The sequence below is a fragment of the Chinchilla lanigera genome, unplaced genomic scaffold, assembly GCF_000276665.1.
Source record: "Chinchilla lanigera isolate Chin_1 unplaced genomic scaffold, ChiLan1.0 scaffold00054, whole genome shotgun sequence".
Classification (NCBI taxonomy): domain Eukaryota; kingdom Metazoa; phylum Chordata; class Mammalia; order Rodentia; family Chinchillidae; genus Chinchilla; species Chinchilla lanigera.
In genome coordinates, this window is record NW_004955455.1 from 13,908,754 (window position 1) to 13,931,465 (window position 22,712).

Consider the following 22,712-nt stretch of genomic DNA (forward strand, 5'->3'; position numbering starts at 1 on the left):
CTTTGAAAAAGAAATTCTTTCCTCATTTAAGGTCAAATACCCATCCCCACACTGAGATTCTGTCCTCACTGACCTTAAAGGCAATTTTTTTTTTTTTTTTTTTTTTTGGTTTTTCTCCGGTACCGGGAACCGAACTCACAACCTTGCGCTTGCCAGGCAGGCGCTTTGCCGCTGAGCTAAATCCCCAGCCCCTTAAAAAATTTTTTTTGATACTTGGGATTGAACGCAGGGCTTTTGCACTGAGCCATATCCCTACCCCACTGACTGATCGCTAGGTTTTCACGAAGTTGTCCAGGCTAAGCTTAAACTTGCAATCCTCCCACCTCAGCCTCCCAGAGTGTTGGGATTACAGATGTGTGTCACCATGGCCAGCCCAACTTTCCCTTTTTTCTCAGTATAGCAGCTGTATTGGATCAAATAGCTCCCTAACATCTCCATCTTAATGGGATCACCTCTACAAAGACCCTATTTCCAAATCAGATCACACTCAGAGGTGTCCATATATGAATTAGCGTAGGGGGACACAGTTCAGCCACAAGCAGCTCCAAAGATGTTCTGGGTCTTGCAAGTGCTCCCCTCCCTTACCGTAGCTCTCAGAGCTGGTGTCCCTGAGGCCCAACTGCAGGGGCAGTGATGTGACCCAACTGCAGGTTGTCGGGAAGGGCAGTGCTTGGCCTTTGTGTCTACGTCTTCTTGGTTCTCATGCTGTCTGTCCTTCTGCCCCAGACTCCCACACCCTACTTCCCACCATCCCCTAAAAGGCTCACTGGTCCTCCTGCATGCAGACTGGAGCCGCAAGTCCACACTGACCTCTCCTTTCTCCCTCCATTGTCTCTTAATCTGCACCCTTTAGCCTGTCGTCCGGGTCACATAAGGACCCACCCCAAGCCCCATACGCAGTGATTTGATTTAGGAGTTTTCATCTGGACAGCGGTGCGAAAGTGGGATGCATTCAGTACAAATCATACCTGGAATTTTGAATTTGGATCTTTTCCTGGGCAAGGGTGTGCGGGATGATTCTCCCTCCATGCTGGTTAGGGGGAGCAAGCCACAGCTCCCGATCAACCATGCAATCAGCAGGGAAACAACCAACACTCCACAGTGTGCTGTGTTGCTAAGCTGTTAAGCAGATTAGATGCATTTGCAACTTATGATATTTTCAGAATACAATGGGCCCTGGCAGACTGTGGCCCCGTGGCGGGTCAGGGAGCGTCCATACTCCTAACACATGGCTTTGATGGTGTCACTCGCCCTGCTGGGCAGCTGCAGGGCTTCTCTGTTCTCCACTAAAGCAAGAGCAGACTCCTCTGCGGAGCAGAAGTGACTCTGCAATTCTAAAATTCACTTAGACTTTGTATTTCACCGTGGACCGAGCAGCTAGAACAGCAGAAATGTATGTTCTCACAGTTTGGGAGCCTGGAAGTCTGAGATCGGGGTACCAGCATAGCCCAGTTCCAAGGAGGACCCTCTTTCCTGGCTTGCAGATGAGCGCTTTCCCCCTGTGTCCCCATGTAGGAGAGAGGAAGAGGCCACCAATACTACTAGTGAAGGCACCACCCTACTCATATTTTGGGAGATTACTAGTTATCTCCTAAAAGCTCTGTCACCTATGCAGACACGCTGTAGCATAGGGCTTTGACATGTGAACTTGGCAAGACACAACTCAGTCTAATTCAGACCTCAAATGTTTGTCGAGCATATGTGGGGGTGCCACTGTCCCAGGGGTGGGGACAGAGCAGGCTGAAGAGTGGGCAGTCAGAAAACACACTCAGCCCTCTGCATCCCAGACGCTGTATGCATAGATTCAACCAACTGCGGATAGAAACTGTGCAGAAAAAAATCGCACCTATACTGAATGTGCGTGCAGCTTTTTTATCTTGCCATTATTCCCTAAATGATACGGTGCAACAACTATGCCCATAGCATTTACATTGTGTCAGGTATCATAAGTACTTCAGAGATAATTTAAGCTATGCAGGAGGACATGCACAGGTTTTATGCAAATATTACATCATTTTATATAAGAGACTTGAACATCCGTGATTTTGGCCCTCAAAGCAACCAGCTGCCTGTGATACCGAGAGACACCTGTGTTATCTAAGTATATGTATATATAAAGTAATAAGCTGTAAAGATATATAGATATGTACATGCCACATACATGTTCTCACATGCATGCACATGTGACATACATATTCTCACACTACACACATGCTGTCACATGTATGTGTACATGTGCTCAAACATGTACACATACACACGCTTCCTCACCTGCACACACACATACATGCACAGACACATGCTCCCACACATGCACACACACAAGCTCTCAGAATGCACACACATGCTCTCATGCACACACGCACATGTGCTCTTGCACACATGCTATCACAGTTATTGCAAGCAGGGACAAGCGCTCTGAAGACATTTAAAGCATGAGAAAGGTAGCAGGGAGCATGGGTAACAGGGCTGGGTGATGTTTTAGGGCTTTGTGCTGTTGTTTCAAGACAGGGTCTCCCTGTGTAGTTCAGGCTGACCTTGAACTTGTGGCGATCCTCCTGCCTCAGCCTCCTGAGTTCTAGGATCATAGGCATGCACTACTGTGTCTGGCAGGGTTGGGTGGTGTTTTAAAGAAAAATCAGGAAATCTCTAGCAGTGATGCATGACACTCCGTGTTCAGCCCGTAGAATTAGACCCTTTCCCTCCAGCATCTACAAACTTGTTATGTAAAGGGCAAGATGAGAAATCGTGTCGGTTTTGTGGGTGTCCAGTCTTGGGCCCCATCACACCTACCCCGCTTTGCCACCAGAGTACAAAAGAAGCCACCCATACACAAGGCAGGAACGAATGAGAGCGGCTGAGCCCAGCAAAACTTTATTTATGGAGCTTGAAATTTGAACTGCATATAACTTTCATGTGTCACAAAGTATTATTCTTCTTTGGATTTTTATAGTCAACAGTCTAAAAGTAGAAAAACCATTCTTCACTCAGGGGCTGGACAGAAGCCGGCAGCAGGCCCAGGGAGTGCCCCCTACCCCCCAGCTGCCGTCTTCAGACCCCTGCTTCCGAGCAGGCAGCCATCTGTGCAGTCTCCCCAGCGGTGGGCTGAGCGCCCTGTACATGGGAGACCTTGCAGTCTCCTGCAGACCTGGCCCAGACCTCTGCTCAGGGCCTCTCAAGGAGGTGTCAAGAGAGGCTTTGAGATGTCCCTGAGTTCACAGCCTGCTTTGCCGAGTTCAAGGCCCATGGGCACAGCAAGACCATGTCTCCTGTCACCTGAAAGCGTCCATTGTCCTGTCGCAGATGGGAAGCCAGGAAAGGACAGCGGTAGCCACAGCCCAAAGCCGCCTCGTGCCCTGTCCCCAACATCAGAGCCGCTAAGTGCTGCTAGTCTGCATTTTGAGCAGGAGGACTTCCCTGCACCTGACCGCTGTGTTAGTCTCCCCATTTGTCCCCTCCAGAGTCCCCTCATGTTGCCGCTGGATAATTAAAACATCAAAGCCCAAACACAACAGCCCGGCCAGCAGCCTCCTAATGCCCGGTTTCCAGTGCACAGCCCCATGAAGCCCCAGGTGGAGGGTGCCCTGCCGCATGCACATCTGGAACCCCAGCAGATGGCCTCTTTTCCTAGGCCTGTTACAGACGGCTGCCAGCTGCCGCCCCGCCCCCACCCCACCCCTCCTCATGCCTGGCCACCCTCCCCACCCGTCCACCTCCCAAGCCCAGAGCCAACACCAGTGCCACGGTCCCCACTCTGAGGTTCTGTGGCTCGGCCCCTGGGGTACTAACAGGTGTTAATGAGTACCCTAGTATACATGATCTGTGCCTATCACTGAACATCACAGACAGAGCAACTGGAAAGAGTAGAGGTTTATTTGGTTTCAGGTCCTGAGGCTGGCAATTCCACCAGCATGGCACTGGCATCTGGTGAGGATACTCTGCTGCCCCCCAACCTGGCAGAGAGCATCCCGTGATGGGAGACAGCAGGTGAGGTACTTGGGTCTCTCTTCTTCATACAAAGCCACAGTTCCTTGGTTTTCTCATCTGTAAAATGGGAATAATACAGTTATTGCTTGACACCTAGTAAGTGCTTATGGAACGTTAGTTTTCAGTGTCTGCTCTTCAGTGTTCTCTGTGGCTTCCATCTGGGAATCAGCTCCTTAATCACACCACACTGATCTACTACTGTCTGTACGAGCATCACAAGACCCTTCGGCCTGTCACTCCCCTCCTGGCTAGGCCTCCATAGTGGGTGTGCTTGCTGTCTCTCTCTTCTAGCTGCTGGGTGACTGATGTTTGTCTAACACATGGGAACACTTCTGCCTGGGCAAATAAGACAACCACCTGAAAACGTGCAAGGTAGATGGAATCCTTAGGAGTAAGATCTCAAATCAATGGGCCAACACAGGTCAGCCTGAGCCTTATCTGTCTCCCAGCCACTGCTGCGGGTCCATTTGTCTCCAGAGGTAAAGACAAACAGGTGACTAAAGTTGCTCAGGGTGGAGACAATAGTTCATGCAAAGGCCCTGAGGCCTCAAGACCCTGCCTAATGCTCACCTGCATTCTCTCCTCCAGCCCCCTGCCTCAGGCAGACAGTCCCCCACCAAGAATGGCAGCCCCTCCAAGTGCCCCCGCTTCCTCAAGGTCAAGAACTGGGAGACTGATGTGGTGCTCACAGACACCCTCCACCTCAAGAGCACGCTGGTGAGTAACCCAGCCGGGTATAGACCAGAGTGGCTCTGTCTCAGCCCTGCCTGCATTTAGAGCCAGATACAGCTTGGCTGTGGCAGCTGTCCTATGCATGGCACAATGTTTAGCATCACCCCTCTCCCATCCACCTAGGTGTCACTACACCAGCCCATGTATAGTAACCAAAAGATTTCCAGAGCTATTTCCTAACCTCCCCTAGACAGGAAGTTCATCCCTGTTGGAGAACCACTGATGGATTCTCACTCACTTATGCAGATGCTTTTTATCAGTGCACCTTGTACCCTTCAGAATTCAAGGACAGTTGCTGGCTCTGAAAATACTCTCATTGTCTCAGTTTGGCCACTGATGGAGAATTTGATGAACCTTTCCTTGATTTTGCAGTATGTCATCTAGATATCTATATCATATTTTTAAAGGTCAATACATTTTTTAAAATCTTTGAAAATGGGCATTTTGGAGGAATGTTGTATTAGGTAGCTATTGCTGTGTAACAAATGGGCCCCCAAAGTTTAAGGGGCTGGAAAAAAACTATGTATTATTTTTCAAGAGTTTCTGAATTAGTAGGGTGGTTCTGCTGATCGGGACCAAACGCAGATGATCTCAGTGAGGTTAGCACATGAGCCTTCAGTCACCCAAGGGGACAGCTCAGGGCAGGCTGGTGTAAAGTGGCTCTGGCTGACATAACTGTGTTTCACCCAGACACTCCTCCCCCAGCAAGATAGCTTGGACTTGCCGCCTATGTTTGCAGAAGGATACAAAGTCTCTTGAAGCCCAGGCTTGGGCTCAGGGTCACTTCTGCTATATTTTATGGGCCAAAGCCACCCCAGATCCAAGGAGTGGGAAGACAGGCTCTACCTCCCCATGGAAGTTGCTGTAAAGTTATGTTACAAAGAGAATACAGGGACAGAAAGAATTGGGACCAATTTTTGTAATCAATTGTTTCTTCTTGATCAATGTGGAATCAAAACATATTTTGAAATTTAGTACCAATGATTCTGACTCCTATTCAGAACACCCCTATTCCCCTAGCTGGCAACAATAAACATTTCAGGGACCTTTAAACCTGGTTCCCTGTTCCTTACCTTGGCTGATGACCACACCCAACAATGATTTGAAGCTGACCACTGAGAAATCCCCAGGGAATTAAGAGCCAGATCAACTTATCTATGCATATAAGAGCCTAGGCTGCAGCCCACACCTGGCAAAGCAATGGCCTGAGTCTCTCTACCCTGCAGGAAACAGGCTGCACGGAGCACATCTGCATAGGCTCCATCATGCTGCCCCCTCAGCACACACGAAGGCCCGAAGATGTCCGCACCAAGGGTCAGCTCTTCCCCCTCGCCAAAGAGTTCCTGGATCAGTACTACTCATCGATTAAAAGGCAAGTGTGTGTCAACTGTGGGAAGCCCCAGGGTAAGTTATTGAGTGCCACGAACAAGGACTTAAGCTCCAACTACAGACAGGTGAACCAAGCCTGAGCATAAGGCCTCTGCCCGCCACACACAGAAGTCAAAGACTGGCAGCCAGAGGGTCAGAGCTGGCCCCTAGAAGGGTTTGTTTGGCCTGCAAAAGGGTTGCTGAAAATTTCAAACTTTTCAAGCTGGGTGTGGTGCACACGACTCTGGGAAGCTGAGGCAGGAGGATCACAAGTTTGAGTCCAGGCTAAGCAACTTAGCAATTTAGTAAGACACAGTCACAAAATAAAAACAATAAACAGGGCTGGGGTTGTAGCTCAGTGCAGAAGCCCTGGGTTTACTCCACACACTGCCTCCCTCAAATTGAAACATTTCAAGCAATTCCACACCTAGAATACTTATACCTGTTTATAAGAAGTTATGCATAGGGGCTGGGGGTTTAGCTCAGTCACACAATGCCTGCCTGACAAGCACGAGGTTGTGAGTTCGATTTCTGGTACCGGAAAAAAAAAAAAAGAAGTTATGGATAAGAAGTCATGTACACAGAAACATTATTTATCACTGGAAAAAAATCACAACTAAAGAAAGTTCATATGTGGTGCATGCCTCAAATCCCAGTTACTCAGGAGGCTGAGGCAGGAAGATCATAAGCTCAAGGCCAGCCTGGTCAACTTAACAAGACTGTTTCAAAATTTTAAAAAGTAATTTTAAAAATAAAAAAAAAACCTTCAGGAAATCACTCAGCTCCATCAATGGGACAAGGATAAGTAAGGTGTGGTATTCCAGTAATGGAGTACAGGATTGAATATCCTTTATCTAAAATGCTCCGGATCAAAAGTATTTCAGATTTCAAAGTTTTCAGACCTGAGAATATTTGCATAGACTTTTTTCCTAATCTGAAAATCTAAAATCGGAGGGGCTAGGGATGTAGCTGTGTTGTAGAGCATGCGTTTAGTATGCACAGGGCCTTGGGTTCAATCCCCAGCACCAAAATATAAATTAAAAAGGCTGGGAGTGCAGCTCAGTGGTAGAGCCTTTGCCTAGCATGTGAAAGGTCCTAGAGTCCATCCTCAGTACCACACACACACACAGAAAAGGTAAAAGTCACCTGAAGGGAGAGAGGGGCTATGGTGGGGAAGTCATTCCCACAAAACTGTACTATTATTTCTTAGCCTAAGGATGTATTGTTCTGTTGTTCTGTATACCTTCTTGCAGGCCTAAAGTTTTCCATAATTTTAACCTTCTCAAATTGGACATATTGCCAACATTTAAAACTTGGAGGAGTTCCCTTTAAAAATTGATTTCCAGTATCTCTTCAATGTGATCTGGCAGCCCGGAGACCCCATTCCAGTAATGCAGATGGTCGGCTGGAGTGGAGTCCTGAATTCCCCTTGGGGACCTGTTTTGTCTCTTTGTCACAGTCCCCACCCAGCCAGTATACCCCATCCACACTGGTAGGCCTTTGTGGGCATTTGACTGTACAGTGCCTGCTGTACACTCAGACTGTTGTGTGTTGACATCAGCTTGGAGCGCTTTGTGGCTGTGGCTTACTGTACTATCTTCTCCCTTCCCCCAAGCTGTTCTTCAGAAGAGAGGGTGATGGTGTTGTCAGCTTTCTATCATTGTTCTAAATACCTGAAAGATCAATTTACAAAGAGGAAAAGTTTCCTTTTGGCTTATAGTTGTAGAGGGTTCAGTCCCTGGTTGCCTGGCCCTGTTACTTTTGGACTTGTAGCAGCATAATACCTCAGCACAGGAGTGTGTAGCAGGAGAAGCTGCTTACCTTATGGCAGCCAAGAAGCAAAGAGACAGGAAGGGGCTGAGTCACCCAGTCCTATTCAAGGACACACCCGCAATAACCTAACTTCCTCTCTCTGGGCCCCACCTCTTAATGCTTCCACTACCCACCAACGGCACCACAGGATGGCCATGAGCCTTCCACATATGGGCCACTGGGGGACCCTTCCAAACTATAGCTGTAATGTTCCCATGTCCCTTCTGTCCTCACTCAGATTTGGCTCCAAAGCCCACATGGACAGGCTGGAAGAAGTGAACAAGGAGATCGAAAGCACTAGCACCTACCAGCTCAAGGACACAGAGCTCATCTATGGGGCCAAACATGCCTGGCGGAATGCTGCCCGCTGCGTTGGCAGGATCCAGTGGTCCAAGCTGCAGGTGGGCGCTGAGGTTGAGAGGCCTGGAAGACCTTTGGTGGGGGAGTGGAGAAAGAGGAGCAGATGGAACTTTGCAAAAGGTCAAATCCTTTTACCTATTGGCCATAGAGACCTACCAGATCCCAGATCCCAGATCCTCAGATTATAGCCAAATTCTGACTATAGCAATGTCTGGTTCAGCAAACACTGCTTTTTTCTCACCTGAATTTGCATATCTCCTGGTAGAGCTTATGCTCTCCAGTTTGCCACAGACCCTACCACTCCCTTTTGTCTTACGCCTCCTCTCTTGATTTATTTCTGTTCTCTGCCTACGCCCTGAAGAGATTAGCTTGTTTCCCCTGGTATGACTTTATTCTAGGGAACAATTTAATATTGTAAGTACATTAGTTATTAGGATGGGAGGTGTTGAATTCTGTTTGTTTTTTAATCCCTATCCCTAGTAACCTAACAGAAAATATAACCAGGCCTTTCAAACTCCTACCCTTAGTTACCATCCCTTTTTCCCATTCACTTACACCCCATGCTTACTTTTAGGGGACTTTTCCTGTTCTGATTGACCTTGGTTATTAGCCTAGGTTATAGAAAGTAATAAAACACAGCCTGGACCTCAGTCATGAGATGCCCATCACTCCAGTGGGCCCACAGCTGGGATGGGCTCTGTGTGCTCTTGGGAATGGGCAGACTGGCCTGGGTTGTGGGAAGGAGGAGGAGGAGGCCTTTGACCCACACACACTTCTTCCAGGTATTCGATGCCCGCGACTGCACCACGGCACACGGGATGTTCAACTACATCTGCAACCACATCAAGTATGCCACCAACAAAGGCAACCTCAGGTGCGCTGACCCGCCGGGGTGGGAAAAGATCTGATGTCCCCACAGCAGGGAGCTGCCTCAGCTGCAGGGAAACATCCCCTATCTTTGGTGACAGGCCACACTGGAAGGGGTGGGCTGGCATTCCTTGTCCCACCCGCATGTCTATCCTCTTCCAGAAGAAGTGGACTCCCATGTGACTTGCAAACTACAGACACAAATGTTATATTCACCCCCTCCCAGTGTTATAGCCCCCAGGGAGAGGGTGAGAAGAAATCCTTTAGGTTCCCAGGAAGAGGAGAATCCAAGTACAGGGGATGAAATGCTTTTACTGCATCCTGCTTTGTTGCCTGGAGCTACCTGTGAATCTCCCTTGGTTTCAAAGACAGTTTCTCCTTCTGCTGGTGTGGGGCTGGCTCCTTCAGGTCCCAGCAAATCAAGCCACACCTTGGACTCTTTGTATCAGGACAAGGACAAAAAATGCTCTGGGAGACTGAGGCAGGAAGATCACAAATTTGAGCCCAGCCTGGGCAGCTCAGTGACTTAGTGAGGCCCTGTCTCTTAAAAATTAAAAAGGGCTGAGGATAGAGTACTAAAAAAAAAGACAAGAAACACAAAGAGGCATGGCCTGGGCCGTGGCTACCACACTGCCTGGCCTTGCAGGAACAGCCGGGGTGCCTCAGACCGCTGGTTACACTTGTCACCTTTGCTTGCTGGTTGCTGCCTCAGCATCTCCTCTCAGCCACGGAGGCCCATCCCCATCTTTGGAACACACAGGGCCACCTCAGGGACAGCCCCACAACCTCCCCACACCACTACCCTGAGCTCATCCAAAAGCAGCTTGTTTACGTTAAGCATGGGTTTTTGTGGATGGTGTTTGCCAGTTGTCTGATCCACCAGGAGGGATCAGTATTCAGATCTCCCTCCCACGTAATCTCAGCTGAAATATCAAAGAATCTTCCCCATAGCCAACCATTCGTGGAGGGCCTTGTCAGAATGAACCCTCAAGGAGATTTTTTTTTTCCATCACTGTAACTAAATGCCTGAGAAAAATAACTTAAAAGAAGAGAGGTTTATTTTGGCTGATGGTTTCAGAGGTTAGTCAGTTCCAAGGCAGAAATAGCATGGCCGCAGGGCATGGTGGAGGGAAGCTGGTCAGCTCACGACAGCCAGGAGTCAGAGCAAGGGAAGAGCCAGAGAGGAAAGGGCAGGGACCAGATCCGGTATAGTCCCCTACGTCATGTCCCCATGGTCCACTTCCCCCAGATGGGCCTCACCTCCTAACAGCCCACTCAGCTATGAACTCACGGGTGTATTAGCCCATTGGTGAGGTGAGTAGCCTCATGACTGAGTCACATCTGTGGACCCCAGCTCTGAACATGGCTGTGTGAGGATCGAGCCTTCCTTGCATGAGTCTTTAGGGGATGCTTTGTATTTCAGCCAGGGCAGAGCCAATCTGCTATTCTGGTGGTTTTCAAACAGTGCTGTGAGCAGATGATAAGAGGGTGTCACTCCAAGTCTGGCAGTGCCTCTCCCCTTTTTTCAAATACCTACTAGGGAATTTTCATGAGTTCTATCATGAAAATACTCAGCGGACTTTTTATTAAAGCTTTAGCCTTGTGTATGAGAATGACGAGCATAAAGAATGTATACCAAGTGCAGAAATACTTTCTACATAAGAGAGGAAGGATAGCCAAAGAGAAGAAGAGAGAGAGGGGCTGACATAATTTACACAGCACAAAGCGGTCCACCTGCCCTTCAGTGAGACTGCGCTTCGGGAGCCAGGATGTGCAAGGCATAGCTTCGTTCAGTGTCATGCATTGGCCCTGGCTCCCACACATGGCCTAAGCCTCGCAGCCCATACACTGTATGCGATTCTGATGTTTCTTCTAAAATACATGTGTGTTACACAAACAAGCTTTATCAGTGTGCCTCAATGCCAGAAAGCAAACTGTTTAGCTCATTCTGTGTTCACCTTCAATATGGTGCTAAGTCTTTTGCTAAGATAGATTTTTTTTTTTTTTGCAACACTCAGGATTGAACCCACGGTTGTCACACTAAGCCACATTGACAGCACTTTTTATTTTCATTTGTTTATTTTTATTGTGAAACATGAGTCTTGCTAAGTCACTAAATTTCCCAGGCTGGGCTCAAATTTGCAATCCACCCTACCTCAACCTCCCAGAGTACAAAATGTTTATTTTATCTTGGTTTTTTGAGATAAGTTTTCACTGTATAGCTCAGGCTGGCCTGGAACTCACTGTGTAGCCCAGGCTCACCTCAAACTCTTGGCAACTCTCCTGCCTCAGCTTCCCAAGTGCTAGGATTACATGTGTGCACCACCACATCCAAATCGCTAAGAGATTTTTAAGCACACTTTTGACATTGTGATGTTCACTTTAAGTCTGGACTCTAAACTCACCCCCAAGTGTGACATCTCAACCCTGCAAGATTAAATACTTCATTCTCTTGTATAAAGGGTAAGACCTAAAAACTGCACTCAGAAAGACAGCCCTACGAATCCAGTGAGACAGGAGATGGCGTGTGCAAAAAGGGAATTTCAATCAAATGTGCTGTTTGACAGCATATAGGGGTTCCGGGGAAGAGACAGCAAGGGATTCCTACAGGAACGTGTATGGCAGAAGATCTCTGGGCTGTGCGGTGGATTTAAGATATGCTGAGATAGGACGCCAGGACAGTGTCCCCGGAGCCTGGGATTCGGTCCCTGGTGGGACAATGACCCCAGCCGGCAGAAGCTCCTGGCGTAAGACAGGTGACCTCCCAGCACCTGGTGAAAAGTTATTCTCCTTCCTTTCTTTTTTAATCTTATATGATGCCAAGGAGAGAGGCGAAGATATCACTGGCCTTGGTGCTAAGATACCGCTCCACACTTTGCTAACACTTGTTGCTGTGTCCCTTTTATCAGTGAGACCGGAGTCTTCTACGTTAAGAAGCACGTCATCTGCAAAGGGGGAGAATTCGACCTCTTCCTTTCCACTTGGATCCTTTTCCTTTCTTTCCCTTGCCTGGTTGTTTTGGCTAAACTTTCAGGAACCACGTTGAACAGGAGTGGTGACGGTGCCCATCTTTGTCCGGTTTCAGATTTTAGAGGGAATCCTTTCAGGTTTGCCCCATTCAGTATGATGTTGACTTGCACCTGTCATATACGACTTTTATCATTTTAAGTGATGGTCAGTCTTCTACACTTCTTTTCAGTAGGGGTTTTTTTTTTTTTTCACGAAGGAGTGTTGGATTTTGTGAAAGACTTTTTAAGCATCTATTGAGATGTCCCTGTGATTTTTTTCTTTGATGTTATGCACGTGCTGTATTGCCTTAAAATACATCAATTAACAGATAGAGAATTACAACAGAAGAGAGAGGATAGAAAACCGGGAGCAGACGTCCGGAGATGGGGACAGGTCCCATCAGGAGGAGAAGAGAGGGGTCATGGGATTGAAATTGATTGACATACCTTAAATGCATGTACCAACTTCGCAGAATAAAGCCCATCATGAACCATTAACATGCAGTAATAAAATTATTAGAGAGAGGGGAGAGCAAAAGACCAGGGCTCCAGCTGGGGGCTTCCCCTCAACAGAGGCTTCAAACCATTTACTTGTAGAATCAGTCTCCATGGTTCCTTTTGTAGGAAGGTGAGGCCAGCGGCTGCCAGCCTACAGTTTTCTCTTAAATAAACGTGACTGTGAGTGCGAGCTGATTTCTTTTTCAACAGAAATCTGTAGACTTTGCTGTGCTCCAAGGGGTGGGGAATCGGGTGAGCATGTTATTGAGCCAGCCGTTTTGCCCACCATGGAATATGCTAATCACCGAACTGAGTTCTGCAAAAAGAGCAAGTGTCTATTTGAGAGGCAGCCACCTGTGGAGGCAGGAGAGTAGGTCTCTGCCCCCCCAAGGATAGGGCTTGGGGACATTTACGGACTGAGGCTGGGGAAAGGTGGTTGGAGGTTAACTGTATATGAGCAGGTGAGGCAGGTGAAGTCTAGAGGATTTATCCAGGGTGTCAAATGAATGCTGGTAGCAGGAGAGAGCCTGGAGCTGGGAACGCGCGGTGTGCTGTGCAGAGGATCCATGCTTGGGTGTGGTGGTGCACGCCTGTAATCCTAGCACTCCGGAGGCTGAGGCAGGAGGGTTACCATGAGTTTGAGGTAACCTGAGCAACATAGTGAGTTCGAGGCTGCCTGAACTGCATCATGAGACCCTTTCTCACAAAACAAGTGAAGGTGGAAGGTAGGGTCTGATGATCCCCTGGAGACCACCAGCTGCTAGAGAATGCCCTGGGAGGCTGGCTCATGTCAATATTGTCATAAAGTCCCTGGCCCAGGAAGCCTCCTCCTCCCTCTGGCCGGCTGGCCTGGGCCCCCTGCAGCCTCACACAGAGCGGGGGTCCCAGCAGAGGGGCAGCTGGGGACCCTCCTGACAGCTGCTGGGTTGGCATAGATGTGCTCTATGCTGATACCCAAGCAGCTGCTGGCCCGGCAGCACCTCTTCCGGGGTGTCCTCCGAGTGCAAGTCCTCTCTTGATACCAGGCGTCCCGCGTGCTCCCTGCAGGTCAGCCATCACCATATTTCCCCAGAGGACGGACGGCAAGCATGACTTCCGAGTCTGGAACTCCCAGCTCATCCGCTACGCCGGCTACAAGCAGCCCGACGGCTCCACCCTGGGGGACCCGGCAAACGTGCAGTTCACAGAGGTGCGAGCTTGTGTGCGTGTGCGCGCGCGCACCCCCCTCCCTGCCCCATCCAGGCTCTCAGGTCCCCAAGCTCTTTATCTACAGACTGCTTCTCACTTACCGTTGCTCTCCCAGGGGGAGCAGCCAACCCTTCTCCGGACCTGCACCTCCATGTGGCTGCCCAGCCCCCACTGTCTTCTGGTTCTTTTCTCACTGGGCGTTTGGTCATTTTCATGCTGCGACCTCGCCCAACTCTTGTCCTATTTCTTTTTTTGCCCCATTTTATGGTTGTGTAGACTGAGTCTCGCCAATGCCAAGTGAGCTACACAGGCTATTAAGTGAGTAAAGGAAAAGCTAGAACCACTGGACAAATCTCCTGCCTCCCACCAGGAGAGGACAGATGAAACCAGGGCTGGCGTCCACCTTTTCTCAGCTAGCTGCTACGTCCACCTCGTACCATTTATCCCTGTGTTCATGCAGCCATTCTGGTGGCTTGATTTCCCCCATACACACCACCCTTGTTGGTAGCCGTGTCAGTTCCTAAAAGCCACCAGGAGAGTCCACACCGCCGGCTCCCTGCCCATTTCTTCCAGGGGGTCTCACCCATGGGTAACACAGGTAAACTGGGCCCAAGGGAGCCCCACAGGCAGACCCCGCACTCACAGCCACCTTTCATCTGTCGCTCGGCCAGGCTGCTCCTTGTCCTTTGCTCAAACGCTCTCCCACCCACCCTGTGCCTCCTCCCAAGCCTGGGGCACCTCTGCCCTTCCCTCCCTGCCGCCTCCATCTGCAGGCGGCTCTTCCTAGGGAAATGTGATTATCCGGGAGAAGGGGGCTGTAACCAGGGCGACCGGGAATCGCACCTGTGCAGTGAAAGGCTCAGCCAAACTCTCTGGCCCACTTGGCTGAGCGCTAACGGCGTACTTGGCTGACCTTGCTCGCGGTTAGCAGAACATAAACACGGCAGCCTCTTGCGCTCTGGCTGCAGAACCTTCTGACCAGGACATGCTCTCCTGCGGCCGGGATCCAGCACACTAACTCGGCATACAGAATCACCCCAACCCTAGCCGCATGATTATACCTCAGAAACCCTCTAATCCGGTGCTGTCCATCAGGGGCACCCCGAACTACTGGTGACTCGAGCAACTCGAACATAGCTGGTGCAGCAAGTGTGCCAGGGCATGCCTGTAATTTCAGCACTCTGGGAGGCTGAGGCAGGAGGAGAGCAAGTTTGAGCCTAGCCTGGGTGAATTCGTAACTTAGCAAGACCCTGCTCTGTCTCAAAATAAGAAGAAAATAAAACAAAAAGAGCTAGGGATGTAACTCACTGTGAAGTCCTTGAGTTCAATCTCCAGTACAAAAAAAAAAAAAAATTAGCTAGTTCAAATATCAATGAAAGCCGGGTGTGGTGGCACACTCCTGTAATCCCAGTACTCAGGAGGCTGAGGCAGGTGGATTGCTGCGAGTTTGAGGCCAGCCTGGGCTACGAAGTGAGCTCAGGGCCAGCCTGAACTGCATAGCGAGACTGTCTCAAAAAGATAAAAAAAAAAATTTTAATGAAAGTACATACCAGAGCCAGGGATATAGCTCAACAGCACAAGCACCTGCCTGGCAAGGTCAAGGTCCTGAGTTCGATTCCTGATACCAAAAAAAAAAAAACAAAACAAAAAAATACATACCAGATCGCCAAGACTAAGAACAAAAAGACAGTGGAAAATAATTCATGGATAATTCCTGTATTGATTACATGTTGAAACGATCATATGGGTATACTAGATTAATATATAATAAATTAATAAGCTTACTAAATTAACAAATTAAAACATTAACTATTTTTTTTTTGATCTTTTTTGAGACAGGGTCTTGCTATGCAGCTCAGGCTGGCCTTGAGCTCACTTTGTAGCCTAGGTTGGTCTCGAACTTGCAACAATCCTCCTGCCTCAGCCTCCCAAGTGCTGGGATTACAGGCGTGCACCACCACACCCATCTTAACTATATTATTGGGATATATTCACATTAATAATGTATCAGCAATGAATTACTGTTAATATTTAGTGTTTTTCAAAATGTCATTTACTACACATTTGATATATATTAGATAAATAAATGTTAAATATTTAATCACCTAATATATAGTTGGAATATATTGATAGTAATACCTTAATATATTAATAATAAATAAATGCTCATATAAAGTATATTGTTGAATGGTAAATTCATCATTCAAAATAAATAGCCAGGCGTGATGGCACACACCTGTAATCCCAGCACTATGGAGGCTGAGGCAGGAAGATCATGAGTTTAAGACCAGCCTGGACTACACAGCAAGGCCCTGTCTCGAAACAAACAAGAAAGGAATATATTAGTAAAATTATTTTAGTCCCTTGGTTTTTTTCTTAATGTAGCCGCTAAGAATTTTTGCTTCCTTGTGCGGCTCTCATTACGATATTCTACGGGACAGCCGCCTTCCACAGGCATTTTCCACAGTGAGTCACATCAGAGGCTGCACGTCTTTGTGTTTTTTTTTTTTTTGAGACGGTCTCGCTGTGCAGTTCAGGCCGGCCATGAGCTCACTTTGTAGCCCAGGCTGGTCTCGAACTTTCCAATGATCCTCCTGCCTCAGCTTCCCGAGTGCTGGGATTACAGGCGTGCGCCACCACGCCTGGCATCGTGTCTTGCGGCACCTGCTGCTGACTGGCCCAGGCCTGGTCCTCCGGCCACGGCAACAGAGGTTCCCGGCTGTCAGCTGTCACATTCAGAGGGTCTGGGGCGTGACGCCACCCTGCGGTCTCTCTGCAGATTTGCATCCAGCAGGGCTGGAAACCTCCCAGGGGCCGCTTCGACGTCCTGCCGCTGCTGCTCCAGGCCAACGGCAACGACCCCGAGCTCTTCCAGATCCCGCCGGAGCTGGTGTTGGAGGTGCCCATCAGACACCCCAAGTAAGAGGGGCCCGCGTGGGGGCGGCGGGGGGAGCAGGCCTTCTCTGCACAGCCCGGTGCCCCTGGCTCTCTCTGCAGGCACACCCAGGCTGCCAGGGTGTCTTGGCTCCTGGCTTCGCTGTGGGGCTGGGGCAGAGTGGGCTGCTTCTCCACGGCAGCCTGGCACCTTCCTCCTTCTGAATCAGATTCTCCTTCCTCCCCGCGCAAACAATCAGTCACCCGCGACCGGCCCCTTGCCCAGCCCTCAGGCCTGGAAGAGCAGAACCAGCTCCTGTCTCGCTGAGGCACAAACATGCCACAGAGAGATCCGCTTAACACCCTGCTGACCCGGTGTGGATGGAAATCCCAGGGAATCTGGTCCCGGCAGGAGCTGTGCAGGCTGAGTACACAGCATAGACAGCCTTAGCCCCTGGGAGGAGAGAAAATCCACAGCGAGGCGCTAGGCTCAGGGACGAGAGCCAGAGAGTTGCTAAAAACTCAATAGCAGGATCAATGGGATGTGAACGCAGTGCATTTTTTAAAAATCAGTATTAATTTTTTTAAAAATCCGTGGTAAGCTCTGCAGCAACATTTTAAATAACTACAGAATCCAGCTCAAAACAGAGATCAGGATGAGAGGCCCAAGGTGAATCACCCAGCCTAGGGCAGGGCCCTGTCTGTCAAGAGTCTTGGTATTTTGTTTATCATATGTATATCGATGGCATTAATTCCTGATTTTTTAAAAATTGCACTAATTCAAAATATTGCAAAACTAAATAGTAGTTTTGATCTTGATTATTGAGTCTGTTAGTTCTCCCTTAAGTTTTGCATGCATGAGCCCGGTGTGGTGGCGCACGCCTGTAATCCCAGCACTTGGGAGGCTGAGGCAGGAGGATCGTTGCAAGTTTGAGACCAGCCTGGGCTACAAAGTGAGCTCAAGGCCAGTCTGAACTGCATAGCGAGACCCTGTCTCAAAAAGACAAAAAAAAAAATTTGCACACAGACTAGCGTGTCGTGTGCCTTGCCTTACTCCCGGCCCTGGACAGGAAGCAGTGTCCTGAGGGTTCGGATGCCCTTAGTATGCAGAAACACAGCCAGTCTTCTTGCTGAAACTTGGCCTTCCTTCATTCCTTCATTCACTCATTCAATCATTTGTTGGCTCAATCAACAGGTTATTATCTACACTCCTGGCAGGCACTGTGCTAACTTTTGACTTGGTCCTTGGCTATGTAGTTTTCCTGTCTCCAAAAGAAGCTCTTACACATACTGTACAGAGACTCCATAATTAATCCCAGGAAAGTGCTTCAGAGGAAATTTCCTGGTGCTTAGAAGCAGGAAGTCACCTGGACCCAATAGCCCATCAGGGAGACTTTTCCAGAGTGAGCGACATTTTAGCTGAGAGTTAAGTGTAGGTGAGAAATGGAAACACACAGGGAAGAGAGAAGAGCCCAGGAAGGAGGAACGTGCAAAGGCCCTGGGGTAGAGAGGAGCTCTGTGGGTTGCAGGAGAGTGAGGTCTCTGAGCTTTCGCCTGGACTCACTCTCAGGGTGGGTTTGATAGACCAACAGCAACCCTAGGCAGTGTTCCAAGGCCTGGATGTCCATCTGAACCGCATGGAAAACCTGTGCTTAAAATGCATGTTCTTGGGCCCCAGCATTCCACAGAATCAGGTCCAGGCATAGGCCCAGTCAGTCCGCCACATAGCAACCCCCGAGAAAGGACGTCCCACCCATTGGTGCGCCCTGCCCCGTGCTGAGCTGGGTGCATGGCTCTCCCTAGGTTTGACTGGTTCAAGGACCTGGGCCTGAAGTGGTACGGCCTCCCTGCCGTGTCCAACATGCTGCTGGAGATCGGTGGCCTGGAGTTCAGCGCCTGTCCCTTCAGCGGCTGGTACATGGGTACAGAGATCGGCGTCCGCGACTACTGTGACAGCTCGCGTTACAACATCCTGGAGGTAAGGCCCCTCCCTGGTCCCCACAGGAGACAAGCAGGAGGCAGAGGGCGCTGGCTCACGAATGAGCCTCACGGTTTGGAAATCGGAAGGGGTCAGAGCAGAATTCATGTGACGAGAACAACGGTAAACACCTCCCAGAGCACAGACCTCAGGCCACCGCTGTTTAAGTACTTTGCACCCTCCACGCGCTGTTTAAGTACTTTGCACCCTCCACGTCTGGAGCTGATTGCTCCAGTACCTGCACAGATGCGCAGACCCACACATGAAGCAGGGCACTGTGACAGGCTGAGCCCGGACTGGACAGTTTATCAGCTTACTAAGAACCTGTCTCAAAATTAAAACTATAAGAGAGCTGGAGATGTAGCCCAGTGCAAAGGCTGTGGGTTCAATCCCAGTACTGCAAAACATAAGGTAAAATCCACAGATGCCCAAGTCCTTTATATGAAAAAGCATATTTGCACATAACCAAAGCACATCCTCCCATATACCTTTTTTTCTCCGGTATACTTTAAATCAAATACAAGGTGTACTTAGTTGCTGTACTGTGTGGTTTAGGGAATAATGTGCACACAGCAGGATATGTCTGTACCTGGTCAGTACAGATGCAATTTGTTTTCAAATATGTTCCGTCCAAGTTAGTTTGAATCTGTGGGTGTGTGGCTTAAGGACAGAAAGGGCTGACAGTAATGAGCAGTGTGTTTTTGCTAGGTTGGTTGCTTGGCTACAGGTCTCTTATTCAAGATAACATCTGTGAGATCTACCCAAGTTACTGTTCCTCAGTCATTCAGAGCCCACTGCATTCCATTCTCATTTCACCCTTGCCATAGCAATAATCCCATTGTACAGATGAAGACACTGAGGCCTCTTGGAGGGATCTGGTGACAAAGTTTAAGGTCATGTGACATTTCTCCCCAGTTGAGCATTCTTATGTACTGGAGTCCCAGAACAGAGCTTCCTGAAGCTCAGCTTCGGTGAAAGTATCAGAATTGTATTTTGCTTTGATGTAGGGTTTTGAGTTTTTGAGATGGGGTCTCACTGCATATCCCAGGCTGATCTTGAATTTGCGATCCTCCTGGCTCAGCCTCCCAGATGCTGGGATTACAAGAGTGCACCACCAAGCCATGTTTAGGATTGCTGTTTTTGCCAGTACATGTCCATAGCAAAGTCTGTCGCTATTGGCTTTGTTTCAAAAGAGGACACAAAGAAACAGAGAGGTTAGGTGCTAGGCCTATGTCACACAGTAAATAAGGTGCAGAGGGAAGATTAGCACTCAGGGCCAAGCATTAGGTTTATGTTATTAAAATCCACTGATGTCACCCTGGAAAACAGCAGTGTTCCTCTGCCTTGCCACACACTGGGATTACATCGGGAGTTTTGGGATCCCCGGAGTCCATCCCTAGGATTCGGATGGGGTCGAGGCAATAGCAGTAGATTCTGCTGGGCAGCCAGCAACCCATACTAACTTCTGGCCGGAAACAAGCAGTTTCCACAGATGGGATTCAAGTTGCACTGGGGGATTTTAAGTCATATATTGTTTTCTGCAACTAATTTTTCTTCTTTGAATCAAAATAACGCTACAGAACAGCAATAACTGCAAGCCTGGCTGCACACCCGGCCTCTTTCACACACTGACTCGGGTTTTGTGTGAATTTACGTGAAGCGGCAGCAGAGTGCTGCTTCCCGCAGATCCGTCACGGGCCAGGCCGATCCCAAAGCCTTGGCCTCCGTGAGTGAATTAGGCCGTCTTCCCTCTGCTCTCTGAATAAATTTCCCTTGCAAAGTCACCGGCTAACTTCCGTGGGACTCTTCCAGCCCTCTGAGCCCAGCTGCCCTTGTATACAAACAGTGACGGCTGGGCCCAGGAAGCAATTACCCCAAACCTGAGAGAGAAATCGCTGCATTCCAGCCCTGTAATGAGACCTGGGTCCCCCCAGTGACTAGGACCAGCGTTCACAGAGGAAGGGAAAAGCCAAGCTTTAATGAAGAAGCTGCCCCTGGGTCTTTTTACTCCTGATATCGCTGGAGCCTGCATGTCCTGAGCTGTTTCTGTTCAATTCATTTTGCCAGACGTGTCAGCTGGGAAGGATGCAGCTCTCACTCGGTAGGCATCCCGTGCCTTCTATTCTAAGGCCCACAGGCTCTGTGCACCTGGGACAAATTCAGGTACCTTGCTGGGCCTCAGTTCCCCAGTTGTCAAATGGAGTCCAGGAGGTGTCCCTGGGAACTCAAAGCCCATGGTCTAAAGCAGTGGTGGCGAACTTATGGCATGCGTGCCACAGCAGGCTGCTTGTATCAATTGAAAGCTCTAAAAGGGTCGCCATCACTGGGCTAGAGTCTAAGTAATTACCACTCAAGGAGGGAAAATACAACAAACCGAGGGAGCTTTTCCCACTGGGAAGCAAATGATGTCACTCTCGGACCAAAATCTCTGCTTAAAACCCTTCAAAGACCCTGTCACATGTAGTAAAGTCCTGACTCCCTGACATACCCTTCAAGGTCCTATGTCATCCAGTCATCCAGTCCCTCACCAATACCCCCATGCTTGCCACCCTCCGAGCACCAAAGACCCTGTCACATGTAGTAAAGTCCTGACTCCCTGACATACCCTTCAAGGTCCTATGTCATCCAGTCATCCAGTCCCTCACCAATACCCCCATGCTTGCCACCCTCCGAGCACACTGATCTTTCTGCTTCTCAAACAGCCCAAGCCAGACTCACCTCAGGGCCTTTGCACTTGCTGTTCTCGCTGCATCCAGTGTCTCCCTCCTGGCATCTGCAGGTGTCTTCCTTCTGCTCATCATTTAGGCCTCGCCTTGTGTCCCATCTCCACAGAGAGTTTGCCCTGGCAACCCTGGCTAAATCAACCCAGTCCCCCAGCCCTCTTCCTCCCATTTTCTTGTCTTCCTTCCTTCCTAGGAGTTAGCACATCTCCCCCTTCCATGAAAAACTACATTTCATAATTAAAGAGCCCATGGCTAATGCTCTAGTTTCCTGCTGCTTGTAAGTTCTCAGTTAAAAAGAACTCTTTTGAGCAAATGCGTGCTTCAATCAGCCTTCGAGTGAGTGGGTTAGGTAGCTGAGAAAAACCATAAAGACACCGGCCCTGCGCCTCTGTAGTACACAGCCTCAAGGTGGCCAGCTGTGAGTCTGTGCTCCCTTCACCTTGCAGGATGTAGCCAAGAAGATGAACTTGGACATGAGGAAGACGTCCTCGCTGTGGAAGGACCAGGCCCTGGTGGAGATCAATATCGCCGTCCTCTACAGCTTCCAGGTAGCACTGAGGTGGGCTCTCCGGGCCCAAGCCCAAAGCGGGGCAGAAGTCTTCCAGAGCTTTGGTGCAGAGGGTCAGGAGACCCACCCACCGGGAGCGGCCCACAGGGGGTGTCTGTCCCCCAGTGTGACCACTTCCTGCCCGCGTGGCCTCCTGTTTTCTGCGTCTGGTGGGAACCATCTGGTGAAAGACAAATAGGTGATGGGGGAAAGAGAGCTATGACTTGCTGCTTCTGATTCTTTCCAATCGGAATGACATGTTGTCTGCTTCTTGTCATCTCAAGGATCAAACTCCCAAACTGTCACATAACAGAAAAGAGTGCTCATCCTCATTACGGGAGCCACTGAGGGCCCTGACAAGTGACATTGTAATAGGATTTCCAGAAAAGCCATCGTTTAAACCCAGGAAACTTTTGAGAGCACAAGGAAGACACTGATAATTATGCTGGGACAACAGGCATCAACCGGGACTCTGTGGTTTTTGCAAAGCAGGGATGTACAGAATAGAGATCAGTCTCGTAGACACCAGCTGTGTCCTCGGAGGGCGAGTGTCCCATACTGGCAGCTAGGACCCCACAGATGTCCCTGAGGCACACACAGACAGTGGGATAAGCAAGTCTCAAGGAAAGCAGGGATGCAGAGCAGGAGAAGCCACAGATCCCTGTCTTAGTTACTTGTCCCTGAGAACAATCCCAACTCCTACAACTTAAACGGGAAAAGGTTTATTTTGGTGCAGTTTGTAGCAGTTTCAGTGTATAGTTGTCGGCTCC

At 49.2% G+C, this 22,712-nt stretch overlaps 1 protein-coding gene across 4 annotated transcripts in view; it reads left to right on the forward strand.

Annotated features, from left to right (window-relative positions):
• Nos1 (nitric oxide synthase 1 (neuronal)) overlaps positions 1-22,712 on the forward strand; it is a 180,846-nt gene that overhangs the window by 111,197 nt on the left and 46,937 nt on the right. For all 4 annotated transcript variants that reach the window (XM_005396543.2, XM_013520394.1, XM_013520393.1 and 1 more), the window contains exons 4-11: positions 4,576-4,704; positions 5,946-6,091; positions 8,138-8,300; positions 9,042-9,133; positions 13,680-13,821; positions 16,600-16,739; positions 18,498-18,672; positions 21,842-21,943. In XM_005396543.2, the coding sequence (XP_005396600.1) occupies positions 4,576-4,704; positions 5,946-6,091; positions 8,138-8,300; positions 9,042-9,133; positions 13,680-13,821; positions 16,600-16,739; positions 18,498-18,672; positions 21,842-21,943 (1,089 nt within the window). The remainder of the gene's footprint in view (positions 1-4,575; positions 4,705-5,945; positions 6,092-8,137; positions 8,301-9,041; positions 9,134-13,679; positions 13,822-16,599; positions 16,740-18,497; positions 18,673-21,841; positions 21,944-22,712) is intronic.